The sequence below is a fragment of the Chelmon rostratus genome, chromosome 14, assembly GCF_017976325.1.
Source record: "Chelmon rostratus isolate fCheRos1 chromosome 14, fCheRos1.pri, whole genome shotgun sequence".
In the NCBI taxonomy this organism is placed as follows: Eukaryota; Metazoa; Chordata; class Actinopteri; order Chaetodontiformes; family Chaetodontidae; genus Chelmon; species Chelmon rostratus.
In genome coordinates this window covers 13,557,305-13,573,296 of record NC_055671.1, presented here as the reverse complement: position 1 = coordinate 13,573,296, position 15,992 = coordinate 13,557,305, and the positions used below count along the sequence as shown (strand labels likewise).

The 15,992-nt window shown below is 42.8% G+C and overlaps 1 protein-coding gene across 1 annotated transcript in view; it reads left to right on the top strand.

Annotated features, from left to right (window-relative positions):
* LOC121617565 (FRAS1-related extracellular matrix protein 2-like) overlaps positions 1-15,992 on the top strand; it is a 54,949-nt gene that overhangs the window by 12,112 nt on the left and 26,845 nt on the right. The window contains exon 3 of the mRNA XM_041952757.1: positions 7,691-7,837. Coding sequence (XP_041808691.1) covers positions 7,691-7,837 — 147 coding nt within the window. The remainder of the gene's footprint in view (positions 1-7,690; positions 7,838-15,992) is intronic.

Below are 15,992 nucleotides of genomic sequence, written 5' to 3'. Positions count from 1 at the left end.
TGGAATGACTCACAGAGGCTGAGAAATTCGAAGTCAGCCATGAACACGCTGAATGTAAATGGGATCATCCACTTTTAGAAGTCTGGATTTCCTCGAATTTCTGGAACTGAAAGAGCAATCTTATTCGGTTTCCAAAGCTGAAACACAATAGTTGTGCGCTAACTTTTCCCATTCCTCATTTAGTATATCTCACCTGCTTTGGAAGCTGAGTTTAAATGTGAAAGAAGCTAAAAAAAAAACCCTGAACAGTTACAGGTTTAAGCTGGCTGTCGCCAAAGCCGCAAATGGATCAGGTTAATCCCTTGACCTTTTTTTTTTTTTTTTGGTGTTGTTGTTGTTAACCTGTCCAGCAAAAGGTTACTGATCAATGAAGAATTGCGAGGTAATGCATCAGCATGCGGCACAGCCTGACACACACGCTAACACGTCCCCTGGCTCCAGGAGAGGATCCTCTTTATCTGTCGGCAGTCAGGAATTCACTGTCACTCACTTCTCCCAGGGCCCAACTCTGCTGTCTTTATCCCCTACATCTCTCCCCTCTCTCACTGTCACTCTCAGATCTCGTTGGACGTGTTTTTATTCATTTTCCGTGCTTTTACTCCGCTCGGCATCCGTGTTCATTGCATATTTTGGCTCTTTTAGTGTTATTTTTGCCTGTATCGCCCCTTCCTTTCGAGATACAGTCTTAATATTTTGCCCTCCTGCCTCGCCGAGTTTAATCTCGAAGCACGCTGCGGTTCATTGTGCCGAGTGTTGACTCTGTCTTAGGCATCAGGATTCGGTTTTACTGTCACACCCTCGCTGTCTTTTCCTGCTGTCTGTCCCCGCCTGCCGTGTTTGTCTGTCAGCGTTGGTGCTGATGGATCTCTCTGTTGTAGGATTACAGCACATTCTGCAGCCGCGAATGTCACTCGCGATGATCTGCATCTCATTAGAGCGTTGAGACGAGAGCGTGAGACTTGTTGAGAGATGTGAAGGGATTCTTCATCGTGTTAATCATCTCTGATTCTGTACGTCTCTCAGCGCTTGACAGCCGACGACACGTAAACACACGAGCACGACCAACCGCCCTCTAATCTCAAGAATAAACAAAAACTGTTGATCTTTTCAGCATTTATTTTGCCACTAAGTGCTCTGATTTACATTTTTGGCTATATGAATGTATTGCTCCCAATTATCTGCATCAGACTTTCTCTTTTCTCATCTTTAGTCTGTCTGTTACCTTTTTTCGCACAGTTACTTTTCTCTTTTTTTCCCTTCGCAGTTTTTGTCATCTAATTTTCACCCAGGCCTTTCTTCTTCTTACATTTTCTCTAATCAAAAGGAAACTGCAGGAAAGTGACAATTCCCAGCGCGCATAAAATCTCATTCTTTGCGTGTCATCCTCACCAGCTCTGTCTCCTGCTATTTCATTTTTAATGACTCTCAATGGACCTTTAATTTATATTTGCATAATTTAAGCATTACAATGTAAAGTGATGCTTTATTTGCAGTCTTCTGCTCACGTTGCTGTATAAAAGTACACAGCACTTGGGAGCTTTTGTGAGCTCTGCTTTATTATTTGTATTTTGAAACCCTCTAATAAAAACCATATATCTAAAAGCAAACATTAAAGCCACTGAAGCAAAAATGAGCATTTTCTGGCAAAAGAAAATTTTGTTTTAAGGAGTCGTAGGAGATAATGGAGGGAAATGAGAGCAGAGGGGGGAAAGTAGGGAGGAGAAACAAGAGATTTCAGTAGCTAGTTTATCATCTCTGTGCTCAGACACAGTTTGCTCTCTGGAGTGCCAGTAAGCGTCCTGAGATACATTAAACTCATCCCTCTGTTAAATATTATATTGGTGGCATGGGGAGACTTGTGCTAAAGCTGGAGTGATCGGCGTGCTGGAGTCCTGCCTCTGTGATGAGCACACAGGAGAACAATTGCTTTTTAGGTGGAATCATTCATATGACACTCACGCAGACATGCAGGCGCTTGCGCAGGGATTCAGACACAAGCACAACTGCACAAGTGCACACACACACACACCGCAAGGAAGCCACCGTTTCTGAGTCCTCAAGCCTTCTGCCTTTAAGCTATGCCCAGGGTCGTATATGGCTGTCTTTATAGACATCAGTGAAAAACCTCAAGGTTATTAAGCGTATCACAAGAACTTCAAAGGAGTGAGGATTCTGCCCCAGATGTCAGTTTCTTATGGTTTCATGTGCAAGGCCGCTTAAGGTGTTTTTCGCAGCACAGGCATGCCTGATGGCTGTTGAATGTAGGGAGGAAACAATGCATTATTCTGTTGCACGCAACTTTTATGACCTTAGGGTGGGTGGGGGGTGGGGCAACGTGGACTTCACTTCCTCTGTTGCCCACAGGCACATACAGGCGCACCTACAGAGTGTAAAATACTCCCTGATATGAACAGTGGCACCACATTCATCCAGGCATTTGGTTTGCTTGGACATCTTGCACAGTGATTGATCAAACGCAGTATGTACGCACATGTAAATAAATTAACAGCATTCTCACCCACATGGGCTTCAACTTGCCCTCGAGTTAAGCGGCATTTTAAATGCTATGTCCTGGACAGCCTAATGGTATCTCACCATGACACTATCGTGCCAGTTGCCTTGGGGTGAAATGTAAATACAATGATACACACACACACACACACACACAGACATACAGTACAATACACACAGACACAGACATTATGGTGCTGATAAAAGACCTGCAAAATGACCTGCTTTCAGTCTGATATGCATGGCCACACACACATGCACACACACAGAAGAAGAAACAGCTGAGTGCGGAACCCATCCTAATCTTTGTGATCCTCCTTGCCACTAGTTGCACACATGCCAAACCTCCCGGTGTTAGTACAGTGACTGCCGCACATCTGTCAGGATAAAAGGTACTGAAACATCCCGAGGGGGTGTGAGATATTTGTAGTTTGTCAACCATCAAGATTTATGGAGAGAAGCACTCCTGTCAGGAGGATGGTGCGTGGGCTTCTATTACTACTGAAATATTACTGGTGGTCTATTTTAGCGGAGTGTCGCAGCACTTCACATACTACGTGCTTTGTGAAAAGGAACATGTTGCCAACTGAATAAATAGCAGATTTAGCGATTACTTCCTAGTTCAGTGTTTCTGGAAAGTTTTCCATGGTGAGAGGAAAGATCGTTGGGTTTGTTGGTTGCGTGGAGCTGTTTGATTGCCAGTTTCACTGGGAGTTGGGGACTCGTATACAAAGGAGTACAGAAGGCAGATGGAGACGTAACAGTGAGGGAAGGGCCACGCCGCCAGCAGCAGAATAGATGTACTGAGCAGCAGACGGCATCGCCTTGCTGTGAAAAATTTCCTTTGATTTTGGGTGTGAACACACACACACAGAGACACACAGACGCAGCTGAAAGTCGCAACAGACATGATTTTTTTCAGACTGAAGCTGAGAGTTTAATCATACAAGTGTTTTGATTGAAAAAATAAATCAATAAAAACCAACATTTATTGATCTGGTTGTGATGTTTCTGACCTCAATGTTGGCTGTTAGTACATGATCCAGCTGCTCTTTTATCAAAGGCACGACTGTGCAGAGAGGGATGGACTCATACACCCTCTCTCATCCAAAGGTGCCTTTAGAAGAGAGAAGATGTTTCTGTGTGTGTGCTACACATGCAGCAAATGTGAGCTACAGCATGAGTCTGCATTAGAAATTTGCAGGGAATCTGATGTGAAGATTTAATGTGGCAATTTTGAAACCACGGTCGCTGTCAGGTTGCAGGATGAGTGCTCTATCCCTGCTGCCCAGTGGTGACCTTTGACTGACTGTGTTATGGATTTAATACTGTGTTATGGATTTCTTTATTGTCCCATGAAGGAAATTAATTGTGTAGCTCTGTGAGATGTAACATACAGCATACAGCACAAAATAAGCAGTAGTTTTACTCAGTAAAAGTACTAGTACCACACCATGAAAATGCTCCACTACAAGTAAGAGTCCTGCATTCAAAACCTTACTTAAGTAAAGGTGTGTACTGTATGTATTATGAGCAAAATGTACTTCAAGTATCAAACGCAGAAGTACTCATTCTGCAGAAAAATGGCCCATGTCAGTGTAGTACTGTTCGATATGATGTTTTTGGATTAATATTACAGCTGCATTATTAGGTTGAGCTAAATCTAACTGCTTTATACTGTTGGATTGTTTAATCGATAGTAATGCATCATATTCTACAAGATCATCATATTTTTGCAGCTTTGCAGCAAAGTGTGAGAATCTTGTGTGCCTGTTCCTAGCAGCGTATTCAGACACAGAGCAGCTATTCAGGCTTATGTGTAGGTCAGAAGCATTTGTTTTGATTCTGAATGAATGATTGTACCTTCATGGAAGGTTTCTATTGGAGGACGAGGATTTACTGTACATATCTTTAGAAAGAGAAAAGAGGGATGTTGGTTTCTGCAGGCTGAGAGCTTGCACAGATGCACTTTGTATGAAAAGACATTTAATAGGAAATAGAAATGGAACTTCCTTTTTTTTTTAAACATCTTACATCCTTTTTGATTTGCGCTGCAGCATTTGATTTTGGTTGTAAACCAAAGTGTCTCTGTTATGGCCACTCAGGAGGACATTTTGAAAAGTTATATCCAAAATAAACTGAAAGAGATTGTTTCCTCATGAAATGTTACGACTAACGTTTCAGCCAACAGTTACTGTCAATCTTCATGCAGCAGGCAAGCAGCGACATTTTCCTAAGCACCAAAGGAATAATCCACTATTCACTGTCCTCATAGCTCTGGTTTGGTCTCCACTAACGTCAGAGAAAGAGCTTGCTCGTTCATTAGCTAGTTGGTACACTACCTGCTCAACACAGTTTGGTGCTGGGCAGGTAGTGTATAGTGGGTTTATCACAGCTGTGAAGGAAGTGAGGTTATGAGAGCAGCAAGACTGCAACATATAGTAGTATGAGGGCCATAGAACCAAAAGAATGAGCTAAAAAAGCTAGAAACATAAAGATTAATTTAACTGCTTTGCTAACACTCGTCTCATTACCAATTTTCATAAGCGTATGGGGACTATAGCAGGTGTCCTCAACCACATTTGTCCAAGGGCCAGAATTTTATTATTCTTCCTAAGAAACTTGGAAAATCCATATCTTAACTAAAAAAATGTTCACAGACCTCCATCAAGGAGGCAGTCAGTGCTCAATACAAGACACACAGTTCAACTAGAAATGAATGAGTCCTCTTCAGGATCCCAGGAAGCAAACAAAAACACTCAGTTTGGTACTCAATACAGCAGTTGGCTAACAAAAATAAACCCAAGTGACACCTCTTGCATCCAATAGACAAGCTTCATGATTCTCCGGTAGCTCCAGAATAACCTCCCGTAGGACGGATGGAAAGCTTTGGCGGGCCAGACGTGCAGTCAGGAGCTGAGTCTATATCGTCTCAGACCATCTAGACCAAAACAAGATATGATGGTTTACATGATGGTTTACACAGCAACCTGTGCACTATAATCCTGAACATATGCAGAACATGAGAAGGTGAAAATCAGCAGCTGTGACAAACCCTCACAGGCTTAGTAAGAGCATCACACAGACCAACTACAAAAACGTTTGTATTAAGGTGAATCGCCTTTTGATTTTAATCCTTTGTAAAATAGTCTCCTCTGATTGGACAGCTGTCAGCAATGACTCCGCAAAGTAGATCCTACAACACAAGCCGGCATCAAAACTGTAGCATCAAAGTTTTTCTCCGCAGATTTCTCAGCGTGTCCTGGTCGCTGAAATTTCCTGTACAGAAACCGTGATCCCTAATTGGTGCCCAAAAAAAAAAAAAAAAAGAAGAAGAAAACCCTTGTGGTGAGTTTTTGTTAGGGAAGCCTTTGAAAGAGAGTGTAAAGTGAATTTGGCTCTATTGAGGCTGATTTCAAAGCTGCTGTTTTTGTATGGTCAGCACATGTGAGGGGCCTTTTATCCTTTTGAAAGGCTGGAGGAATGAGACAGTCGGAAGCCCACTGACTCAGATCCCTATTGTCTGTGCACAGCTCCTCACCTTCAATGAGAGGTCACACGGAAGGACTGGCGCACACACACAAACATGCACCCACAAACACAAACACAGACACACGCGCACGCACGCACGCACACACACATGCACACAAACGCACACACAGATATCAGGCAGCTTATGCTGTATTTACTATCAGGGAGCTGGGATGAAAGTCAAGGTTGCAGTGAAGTTGGAGGTGAAGAGTCGTGTGTGTGTTTGCGTGGGTGTATGTGTGCAATTTTGTATTTGCGCCCTCTAAGTGAAGCCTGAACTTGGCCTACGGGCTTTTTGGAGGATACATGCGCTCTGATTATATTAGCTGTCTCCTCACCCCGGCATGTTGTAGCGATGTCTGCCAAGCCGGAATGTGCTGAACTTTTCACCTCGGCTGCGTTTTAACACCAGCGTTAGAGCATTATTCTAACAGCGCTGTATCTGTATGTGCATGTGGAGGCTCTCATCGCCACTCTTTATGATTCAATTTATGATATTTTATTGGGATAGCGATGCACTCTTATTTTACCAGAGTTGCAGAGTGCAGGATTAGTCACCAAGCAGCGGCTCCTTTTTTTTTTTTTTGCACAAGGAGGTTTGAACAACGATGCTGCCACTTCTGACCTCTGTGATGATGGAGGTGAAGTGCTACGCTGTGTGTGCTTTTAACAGCCTTGCTGCTCAAGCATTTCGGAGGCATAAACGACTTGAAAGAACAAACAGCTTTGAAATCGTCCTCAATAGAGCTGAATGAGATTTCCTCTCCGACAGCGTACAAATAACGTTTGCACAGGCAGTCCTCCACCTCTGCGTTCCCCTCCGCCAGTAAAACACACACGCTCAGGCGTTTAGTTTAGCGTTCACAGGAATGCCATGCATAGTTAGGCATTGTTCAGAAAAAGAAAGAAAAGCGTCACCCCCTTTTATTCCACTTTTACTGTGTTCTCCTTTCGCTATCACAGACCTCCATCTTTACCCCCTGCAGGTGGGTAACTTAGCCACACACCGCAGCATCCTTCCTGTCCGCTTGTTGAAGTGGCAGCTATTGAATAGCTCTATTACACTAACAAGACCATTTAGCCTGCAAATCCTTCCTTAATAACGCTAATTGGCTGCCATTCTCAGGATGATGGCCATTTTTGAAAGAAAAGAAATTACGGTTCAGCAAAGAAAAATGTGAATTAATTATAGAGCACATGAAAAGACTGTTAGATATAGGTAGGTGTGAAGGAAAGCATTGTGTGTTTCATTTTTTATGAGTCTTTCTGCAGCAGATGTGTTGTGAACATTTGGACTCCACACTGAAAATAATTAAAACACTTTTTCTTCATTACGGTTTCACAGTAATTGCCCCCTTCGGTCACAGAATCTCCCCTCACAGTTTCCTTTCCAGTTTTTGTGGAATATTGAACTCAACATTTGGTAGTTAAATCAGAGAAATAAATAGGCCCAGACCCGCCCCAGAACATACAGTGTTTCCGCAGAGATCTTAGATGATAAACAGCATCTTCACAACACACAAGGAGCAAAGAATTCATGCCAAACTACAAATGAAATGTCAATAAAACATTCACATTAGAAAAAAAAAACAGGGTAAAAAAGGTCAGGAATAACAAAATGTATTTATGTTTTGTGTGTTTTGTTCAGGTGGGAACAAGCTCAAGGGGCAGCAGTTCCGTCTGGACTGGGCCTGGATCTCTCTGGAGAGAGAGTACTACGTGGTGGATGAGGAGGACAAGTTCCTGGAGGTGGTGCTCAGGCGGAGAGGTTACCTTGGAGAGACGTCTTTCATTGGTCAGTCTGCCTGTCTTTCTGTCTCTTTTCCTTACTGATCCTAGAGGACATGCTTTGTGTTTTTAACCATGCTGGCAGGGTGTCTCTGCGGATGGCAATGCCTGCCAGTTCAGACATTCATGATGCCCAAATCATAAATCTTGCATTTTTTGTTCCACCATGAGATTAACACTTTTGATTCTGACTACGTCGCAACACCATTGTATGGGTTACCGTGACATTTGGTAAACACATTCACATCTCCCTCAAAATGAATTATAATAACATTCCCATTGGTCTCGGCTGGACCTGCTAAGCATTGTATTAGCTTAGCACATTAGCGGTTTCATTTTTCAGCGTCTTGGATGACATCACACCTGCACCCGAGTCTCACAGCCAGCCTCTGTTCAGCCTCACAGAGCTGCTAGCGTGGCTGAAACCTCTCAGTCTTGTTTCTGCCTGTCAAACAGTCTCTTACTGTCTCCTTTCTGTAGCATTCATTTAGACATTCATGGTGTTAGGTGACTTTTAATGTCAGGTTTTTGTTAGCTCTGCATTCCTCTTTCTGTGTTAAACATAAGCATGAAAGTAAAAAGTGCACAGAAAATAACAGCAAAATGCTATGGAATTCCTTTGCTTCACTGCAGAGCTTTATGTACCTGCTCTATAACACACATGCAGATCATTTCTGAGCATTAAACTCAAAAAGCAACAGATCCATTGAACACACACTATAACAAGATTTATCCTCTAAGCCAAAGTAATTTTGTTTGGCCTTGAGCCATTTCAGCATTTGCAAAAGGAATAAGTAAGGACACTATGATGTCCTGTGCAAGGGAACTCTTTGCCCAGCACAGACAGGGAAACAATGTCAAGAAAAGCAATTTTGCCGCAAGACCATTTGCGAAGCAACACGCCATTTTCCTTGATGTGCAAAGTTCAGCTTTATTCGTCCCAGATGGGCAAGTGGTGTGTCACAGTAAGCATCAAATGAGTAAACGAGTATGTCAAAAAGCAATAAAAAATACATTGAACAGGTGGATACAACAGAATGCACAAAGAAAACACTGAGAGCGTCAGTACTGGTAATATGAGTGGGCTTGGATCAAGGCATTGATAAGATAGCGTCATTGATATCATTAGTGTCACAATTAACAGAAGTGCTACTCTGTCATCTCCTTGTCTCCATGTAAAGCACCCCTGTAATGCATGTTGACCTGTTTGTGTCTGTTTGACAAGCTCTGACACACTCAGCTGACATTCAGACATTCAGCACTGTATGGTCCACCAACACTATACAGTCTGACTGCCACTTTACAGCTCTTATAAGTGCCTGTTTGAGGTTGGCTTGTTTGTCTTTCCCCAATGTTAACTGAAGTAGAAATATAAATAAATTGCATTCTATTCTCTCTCATGCACGACAGCTAGTTGTTCATTGTCGTCTTCACCGCTGTGTTTTGCATTGTGAAGCACAGCGTATGTCAGTAGATGGGAGGCGAGCTGATGCGTCAGTCGATCTTTGTCAAGTGGTTTTATGTAGGTGGGCTCGATGCGTCAGGGCCTTAAACTGCAGTATGAAAAAAATCATTTTAAAAAAGTGAGGAAGGCGTTGAGGTCAGGCCAAACATAAAGCTAAATTCACAATTATACTTAGAAAAGTGACTTACTGTACTGGTGACTGCTCGTCAAAGTCCTGTTCTTTGGGAGAGTTTTCTGAGAAGCTGCTGTTACATTTTGTTCCAAACTAAACCTGCTTTGCCGTTAAAATTCAGCTTATAATCAATCTAAGGTAGCCGCACAGGAAGCATATGAATGTCTCCTCTTAGCCTTTTAGCCATATTTGGCTGTAAAATGTCTCATCACAGCAGCTGATGGTGACACCGGGAATATGTCTAGAGGACTGACAATAAGTGAATCATCAGCAAACTTAAAAATAAAGTGAGCATCATGCCGCCTGCAGCGCTCATCAGTATGAAACACAGAGTGGGCAGAGAGCGCACTGCTGGCTGGGCGCTGCTCAAATCTCACATCCAGCCAGCTACACAAACATCATCGTCAGAGTTATTAATAAGCTTTCTGACCAGCAGATGGAGGTGATTTTGTGCTGGAAAGGACGGCCCAGCATGTTTTTGTGCTTACAGTATGTACGAGTGTTTGTGCAGGTTCCAAGGTTAAAAGGATGATGATGCTGTTGTCCCTGAATGCCCCTCTTAGCCCTGACTTTGTCGTGCTTCAGCGCGTTCGCTCTGGGAGAAGCAGCACCTGAATGCGGCTTTTACTCCCCCCCTGCCTCTCATCATCATTCTGATCCTTGTTAATCTTTGGGTCAGGTGTTAGCATCACAGAGAAGCAGTTTATGTAAGCCTTAAGACTTATCTACCTGTGCGTGTGTGTTTGCTGGTGTGCACGTGTGTGTATGTGATTCCTCTCAGGAGGGTATCACACATGAAAGCTTGCGTTTTTGCTCTCATCTCTTTGCGCAGTTGGCGTGTGAGCACCTGGTTATCTCCGGCCGCACACACACGTTCACTTTCAAGCCTTCTCTCTGAATGAACGTCTAACGTGGTATGTCGACGTGGTGCTTAAATGTGTCAGTGTGAAAGTGCTTTCCTTCTAGGCTAGGCTTCCTTCTAGCTACAACATGTTGAGCTAACATTTTTATGCATAAGTGCACGGTTTGAAGTAAGATTAAAGAGAAGGAATATTTACTTGTAACCATCAGAAAATACTCTATCTTTCTCCAGAGCTCCAAACCTAAGCCACTCTGACAACAGTATTTTATCTCATAACCCATAGAAAATGTGTATGCTCGCATGTACGTATTTCTTTGTATTTGTGCATCTATATGCCCAGTGTGTACCTGTTCAGTTCAATGATGATGAAATGTAGTCTACTTTAGGGCAACACAGATTGAAAAAATGAAGCTGATAGAAGTCGTCTAATAAGTTTCATAGATTTCAATTTGCCGGGCAGGTGAACAGAAGACTGGGGCGAATGAACCAATAACAGGGTGGCGATAAACCCGAGGTGGACAAAATAGCAGGAACACCGCACGGTGTAATGCAATCAATACAATGGCACTTTTGATTGATGTTTGGTGTGAACTCATTTTAAGGCTGTATTGTTTCTCGTTATTAAATCTCATTAAGAGTCAGTGTGGTTGAGGCTCTGCTGTGTCCCTCTTTTCTCACTTTGCTTGCATGTGTTTGCCTCAATTCTGAATGATTTTCAAGTCTTTTCCTCTTCCACTTTGAGAGTTTTTCTGTGCATGTTTGTGCATCATGCTTCCATTTCGGCTGATTGTCAGTTAGCCGTTAAGGCTAACACCTACTACCGATAGTATTAAAGTAGTGATGTCACTCATGGCTTTTGTAAGGACGAAACAACAGGAGCACATTTTGAGATAGGATGTCAACTCTTAAGATCAGAATCAAAGCTGAAAAGGCAGCTTCAAAACTCTCAAAAAAGTCAAAAAAAACAAAAAACAAAACCAAACAAATAATTTAGTATTTTCACTATCAAAAACTATTTAAAATTCATTGTTATGATACAAACACATTCATATGTCACCTGTAAAATGAAACATATAACAAAAAGAAACCCAGTGATGATGACAGTGCAGTCAGAAAATAGTATGACAGAGACACATTTTCCAGCACGTTAGATTGGAAATGAAACAACAGCTGTGAGATAAAAGTGTCAACTGAAATAAAGCTTATTTAAGGCTTTTTACATACCCACATCAGATGTGTTTACACCTTGTTTGCACATATTACCGCCAAATTTCATGGAAAGAAAATAGTTGAACAATCATAAATATTGACACAGAGACATCACATATATTTGGGCACAAATCCCTTGCAGTCAATGACTGTCTGAAGTCTACGACGCAGATATAAGATTCCCCTCCAGGCCTGTGCTGCAGGCATTTGCACTTGTCGGGTGTTTTGGGGGTTTTTCGGCCTTCAGTTTGCTCTTCAGCAGTGATGCACATCATCAGTTGCTGCCTCGTCTGTATGTTTTAGGATTCCTCAACATCCAGTCGATAAAATGTTGAAAAAATGCCCATCACAATTTTCCAGAGTCCAAGATTTCAGAATCCAGTTGCTTGTTTTGTCCTGCCAGCAGCCTATTATACAAAGATATTAAATTTTTCAATGATATAAAACGAATACCAAATCCTCACATTTTTCTGTTTAAAAATGACTTAATCAATTAATACAATTGTTTTATGAGGGCTTGTTCATCAAATTAATTGTCTCAGCTCTAAAAAGGGCTGTTCAGCCAGTCTGGATATGAACACCCTCAAACACCCGTAAACCTCAAACACCACTTTGGAGTTGTTGTTTCGTTTCAGAGCCAGCATGCTGAAGTCGAACCAAAACTATTCAAAACATTAGTTTGATCATGCTTTCTCATTCTATGTGCTGGTGTGGGTGTCTGTGTGTGTGTGTGTGTGTGTGTGTGTGTGTGTGTGTGTGTGTGTGTGTGTGTGTTTGGGTGTGTGTGTGTGCGAGGTGTGCTGAGGGAGGATATGGGAAGGTAGTAACAAAGATCACAACAAAACCAAAGCTGTAATGAATAGAGAATTGATGGTAGCAGTAGGTGATATGGGGGGTGATGCCAGCCCCCTTGTTAGCAAAATGACCAAAATGCATCCCCCTTCTTAACCTGCCCCCCAGCAGCAGCAGAGAGACGCAGAGGGGCTGCTAAACTGAATTTGTCTTTCTAGTCTGCCGGACTCATTCATCTTTTATCTGACTGAGCTTGGTGCAAGTTAGAATCTATGACCCTGACCACGGCTGTGAAATACGAGCAGCCTAACTGTGCTGTGTATTGATAAATCCATGGTGCTGTCCGTGGTGCTGAAGTATCAGATGGGTTTGTTATTGCGCCTTTTTGTCTCAGTCCAGCTCCTCTGTCAGTTTCATCTTGGATCTGTAATAATCTCTAAACTATATACGAGAAAAAATGACTTCTTTGCCACATTGTAGCCTATATACTCTATAGAGTTGTGTCACCATCATGATCAAAGTGAGAAGAAGCGACATGTGGTCGTGGAAGAGCGAGAGGTTCATAGAGATACACTGCTGTCTGTAGTATTCCTAGAATAGTTCTATGATTATTCAGTAGCGTCTGAAAATACACCCCCAGACCAAGTCACCTCTGTAGCAGAAGGTTTTAGGGGAGATGACAGTTTTTACTATAGGGTTTGGGGTCAAGGTCAGGGCCACCCCCCGTTAGAAATTCACAAATTGTCCCAGTAAATATGAAAAGAACAGAAACTTCAGACGAGGAAAGGACAAAATAGAAAGCCGCAGAGGAACTCCTGACAGAAGTCGAAGCTGCAGAGACAGATAGATAGATTGCATTAGATTAGGTGGGGATGGAAAAGCAGGCGGAGAGACACCCAGTGATGTTGTCAGAAGCTGGCTGCCGTTGGAAGGGCTAGCTGATGAAAGCTGCTGTGGTGCCTGGCAACAGTGGAGGAGAGCTGTTACACATGCTCCATCACAACAGGACGTACAGGTAGAGAGGATCAGTGATGGAGGACTGCAGAGATAGGATCAAGGTTCAAAGATGCCCCCGCAAAGCAGAGCTCAGGCAGAACGGGGCTGCAGAGCACGGGGTTCCGATTGGATTCATCTACCACTGTTTTCAAGATTATACCTCACCTTTTCGCTCCTTATGGGAAAAAAAAAAACACATCAACCTTCAGCTAAACTCTTCATGTGTGTGCGCCCTCTGCCTGCCTCTGCTGTGTATTCCCCTAATTGAGTGCTGTCACATGTTCCTGTCTCCGGGGACACTGTCCTCCTGACTTGTCAGCCCACTTAACCCGTCTCACCTTCTTTTCCTTTTCATCCGTAATCTCTCCTCACCTCATCTCACGGTGCCGAGCGTTTGGTCCTTTTGTTCCTAACCTGCTTTTCCTCATCAAAGACACCATCTCTCTTCCTCCTGCTCCCTTACTGCCTTTACAGCCCAGGGTCTGTGCCATAGGCTGAGTCTTATATCCTTCCTCCACCCACTCTCCATTTGTCATTCGTCTTCTATCTGCCTTCCTCTCTCCTCTCTGTCTCACTCCGGCGCGGCGCTCGTTCGCTGTTTGTTCTCGCTCTGTCTTCTATTTTCTCACTTCCTCGTGTGCATCCTCTGCTTGGTTGTCACCCATCGTGGTGCTTCTCTGCTGGTTCCTCTCCATCTTTGCCTTTGTTTCGTCACATCACCTTGCTCTGTTCCCTTCACGAAAACCCTCCACTCTCAAGTCCTCATCCTCTTCCCTCTCTCTTTTGCTTTCCTTTCCTCCCCTTTCGCCTCTTCTTTCTTTCTATCTTCTCTGCTGTGTGTGGATTATGAGGAACCCCCGTGGGGAAAAAAGATGGAATTGAATTCTCTTTCCTCTTTTTTACTTCTTGCATAAGTCAAAGCTCACTCCTTGAAGACTCTTTCCCCCCCTTTCTACTGTCCTTTCTGGTCTGCCCTTGCTCTGAGAGATAAATTGAGGATTGTTAACAAGATGTACATTTGCCAGGTTAATCATCTCCTGTGGGACGTATTCCAGTGTCATTATTGTTGCCATGCAGGGTGGATGGAGATATCGTTCAATTTCACCAGGAGATAATTGAAACTTTTGCCCCCCCCCCACCGGAACCTCTTTTCTACAGCTCTCCACCTCAGCCGCCTTGATGTGAAATGACCTTTATGGTATAATCAGCATGAGGGTGTCTGCAATCACAAAATTTTATGATGAATTGTACATTTTACATTCAGCCGAGCTTTGCTCATGTGAAATGAGCTACAGTATGGAACAAGAGAAGAGAAAGTTTGCAGCTATAAACAGAAATTGTGTGTGTTTGTGAGCAGCCCCTCGTATCTGTGGGTGTGTCTGTGTGTCTGTGTGTCTTATGGAGACACAAACACAGGGGACTTTAGCTTTGAGGAACAGCACCATAGAGATCAAAAGCCCTCGGGTGGTTATATTTCCACCTGCTGAGAAGGAACCCCAGCGCGACCCGAGACAAGGCGTGTCTCCTCCCTCCAGGGAGTCCTGCAAGGGTGGCGCAATGAGGCTCCACCTTTTTTAAGATCAACGCTTCCTCTCACGAGAATGCAGGTTTTTCCTCTGTGTGTGTTTTATTTGATGCTGGTCAACCGATCATCAAGATAGAAAGAAAAGAAAGATATGATCTATCCGCTATGAGGACACTTTTTCTTTAAAGTGATTATCCTTTATATATATCAATCGGAAAATCTGAGATTCTGGGATCTGTGCATGGGTCAGTCAGCCAGGACTGAAACCATAAGGATGATACCTATCTCTTAAGACGTTAAGACTCACAGTTTATAGTTTGAAATTGAAATAATAAATTTATAATGTAGTTCTTAAAGGCAAAACGTGTGAGATGTGGGCAAATTTTTGTACAAAATGTTCAAAAAATGAATTAACTTGAGATATCTGTGTGTTCTGCTGAAGTGGTTTCTACTGTTAGCTGAGTTCTTCACGCATTTCTGGTGCTGGTGGCACAGCTTATACTAAACTGTGCAATATTAATATTCCCTTTATGCAATAATGCGAATTCAGTCATTGAGTCTGTTTACTTATTTATTATATCTTGCTTTTTTACTGGTTTATTGCTATTGCACTCTCCCCTTTGGTCCTGTGGCATTGCAAATTTCTCCGCTGTGGTATCGATAAAAGATTATCTTATTTTACGTCTGTCCAACCGAAAGTCTTGTCCACAGCAAGTTGTCGAACAATTTCTGCACAAATTACCATGAAATTTGCTGTCGTCATGGTCTTGATTTTTTTTTTTTTTTAAGTGTCTGTGCTGACCTTTTCTCTAGCCCTACAGTCACGCTGAAATTTAAATCTCCACAAGACAAATCTAAAAATCCAATGGCAGATTGCCATGGAATTTACTAAGCTCATTTACGCTTCCCAGAGGATGACTTCTTTGAATCAGAGCTGGATGTGTGTCAGAACTTTTTTAAGGTCAAGTGAGAAACAAGACTTTGGTTTAAGCTTGTGTACAGTATTGATGGCATATTAACTCTACCACCTGATGCTCTATACCAGGGGTGCCACTCTGACTGATGTGCTGTAAAAATATTTAATAATTAGGGATCCTACATATTTAAAGAGCATTTTTACCTCACAAAAAATCGAGCAGCA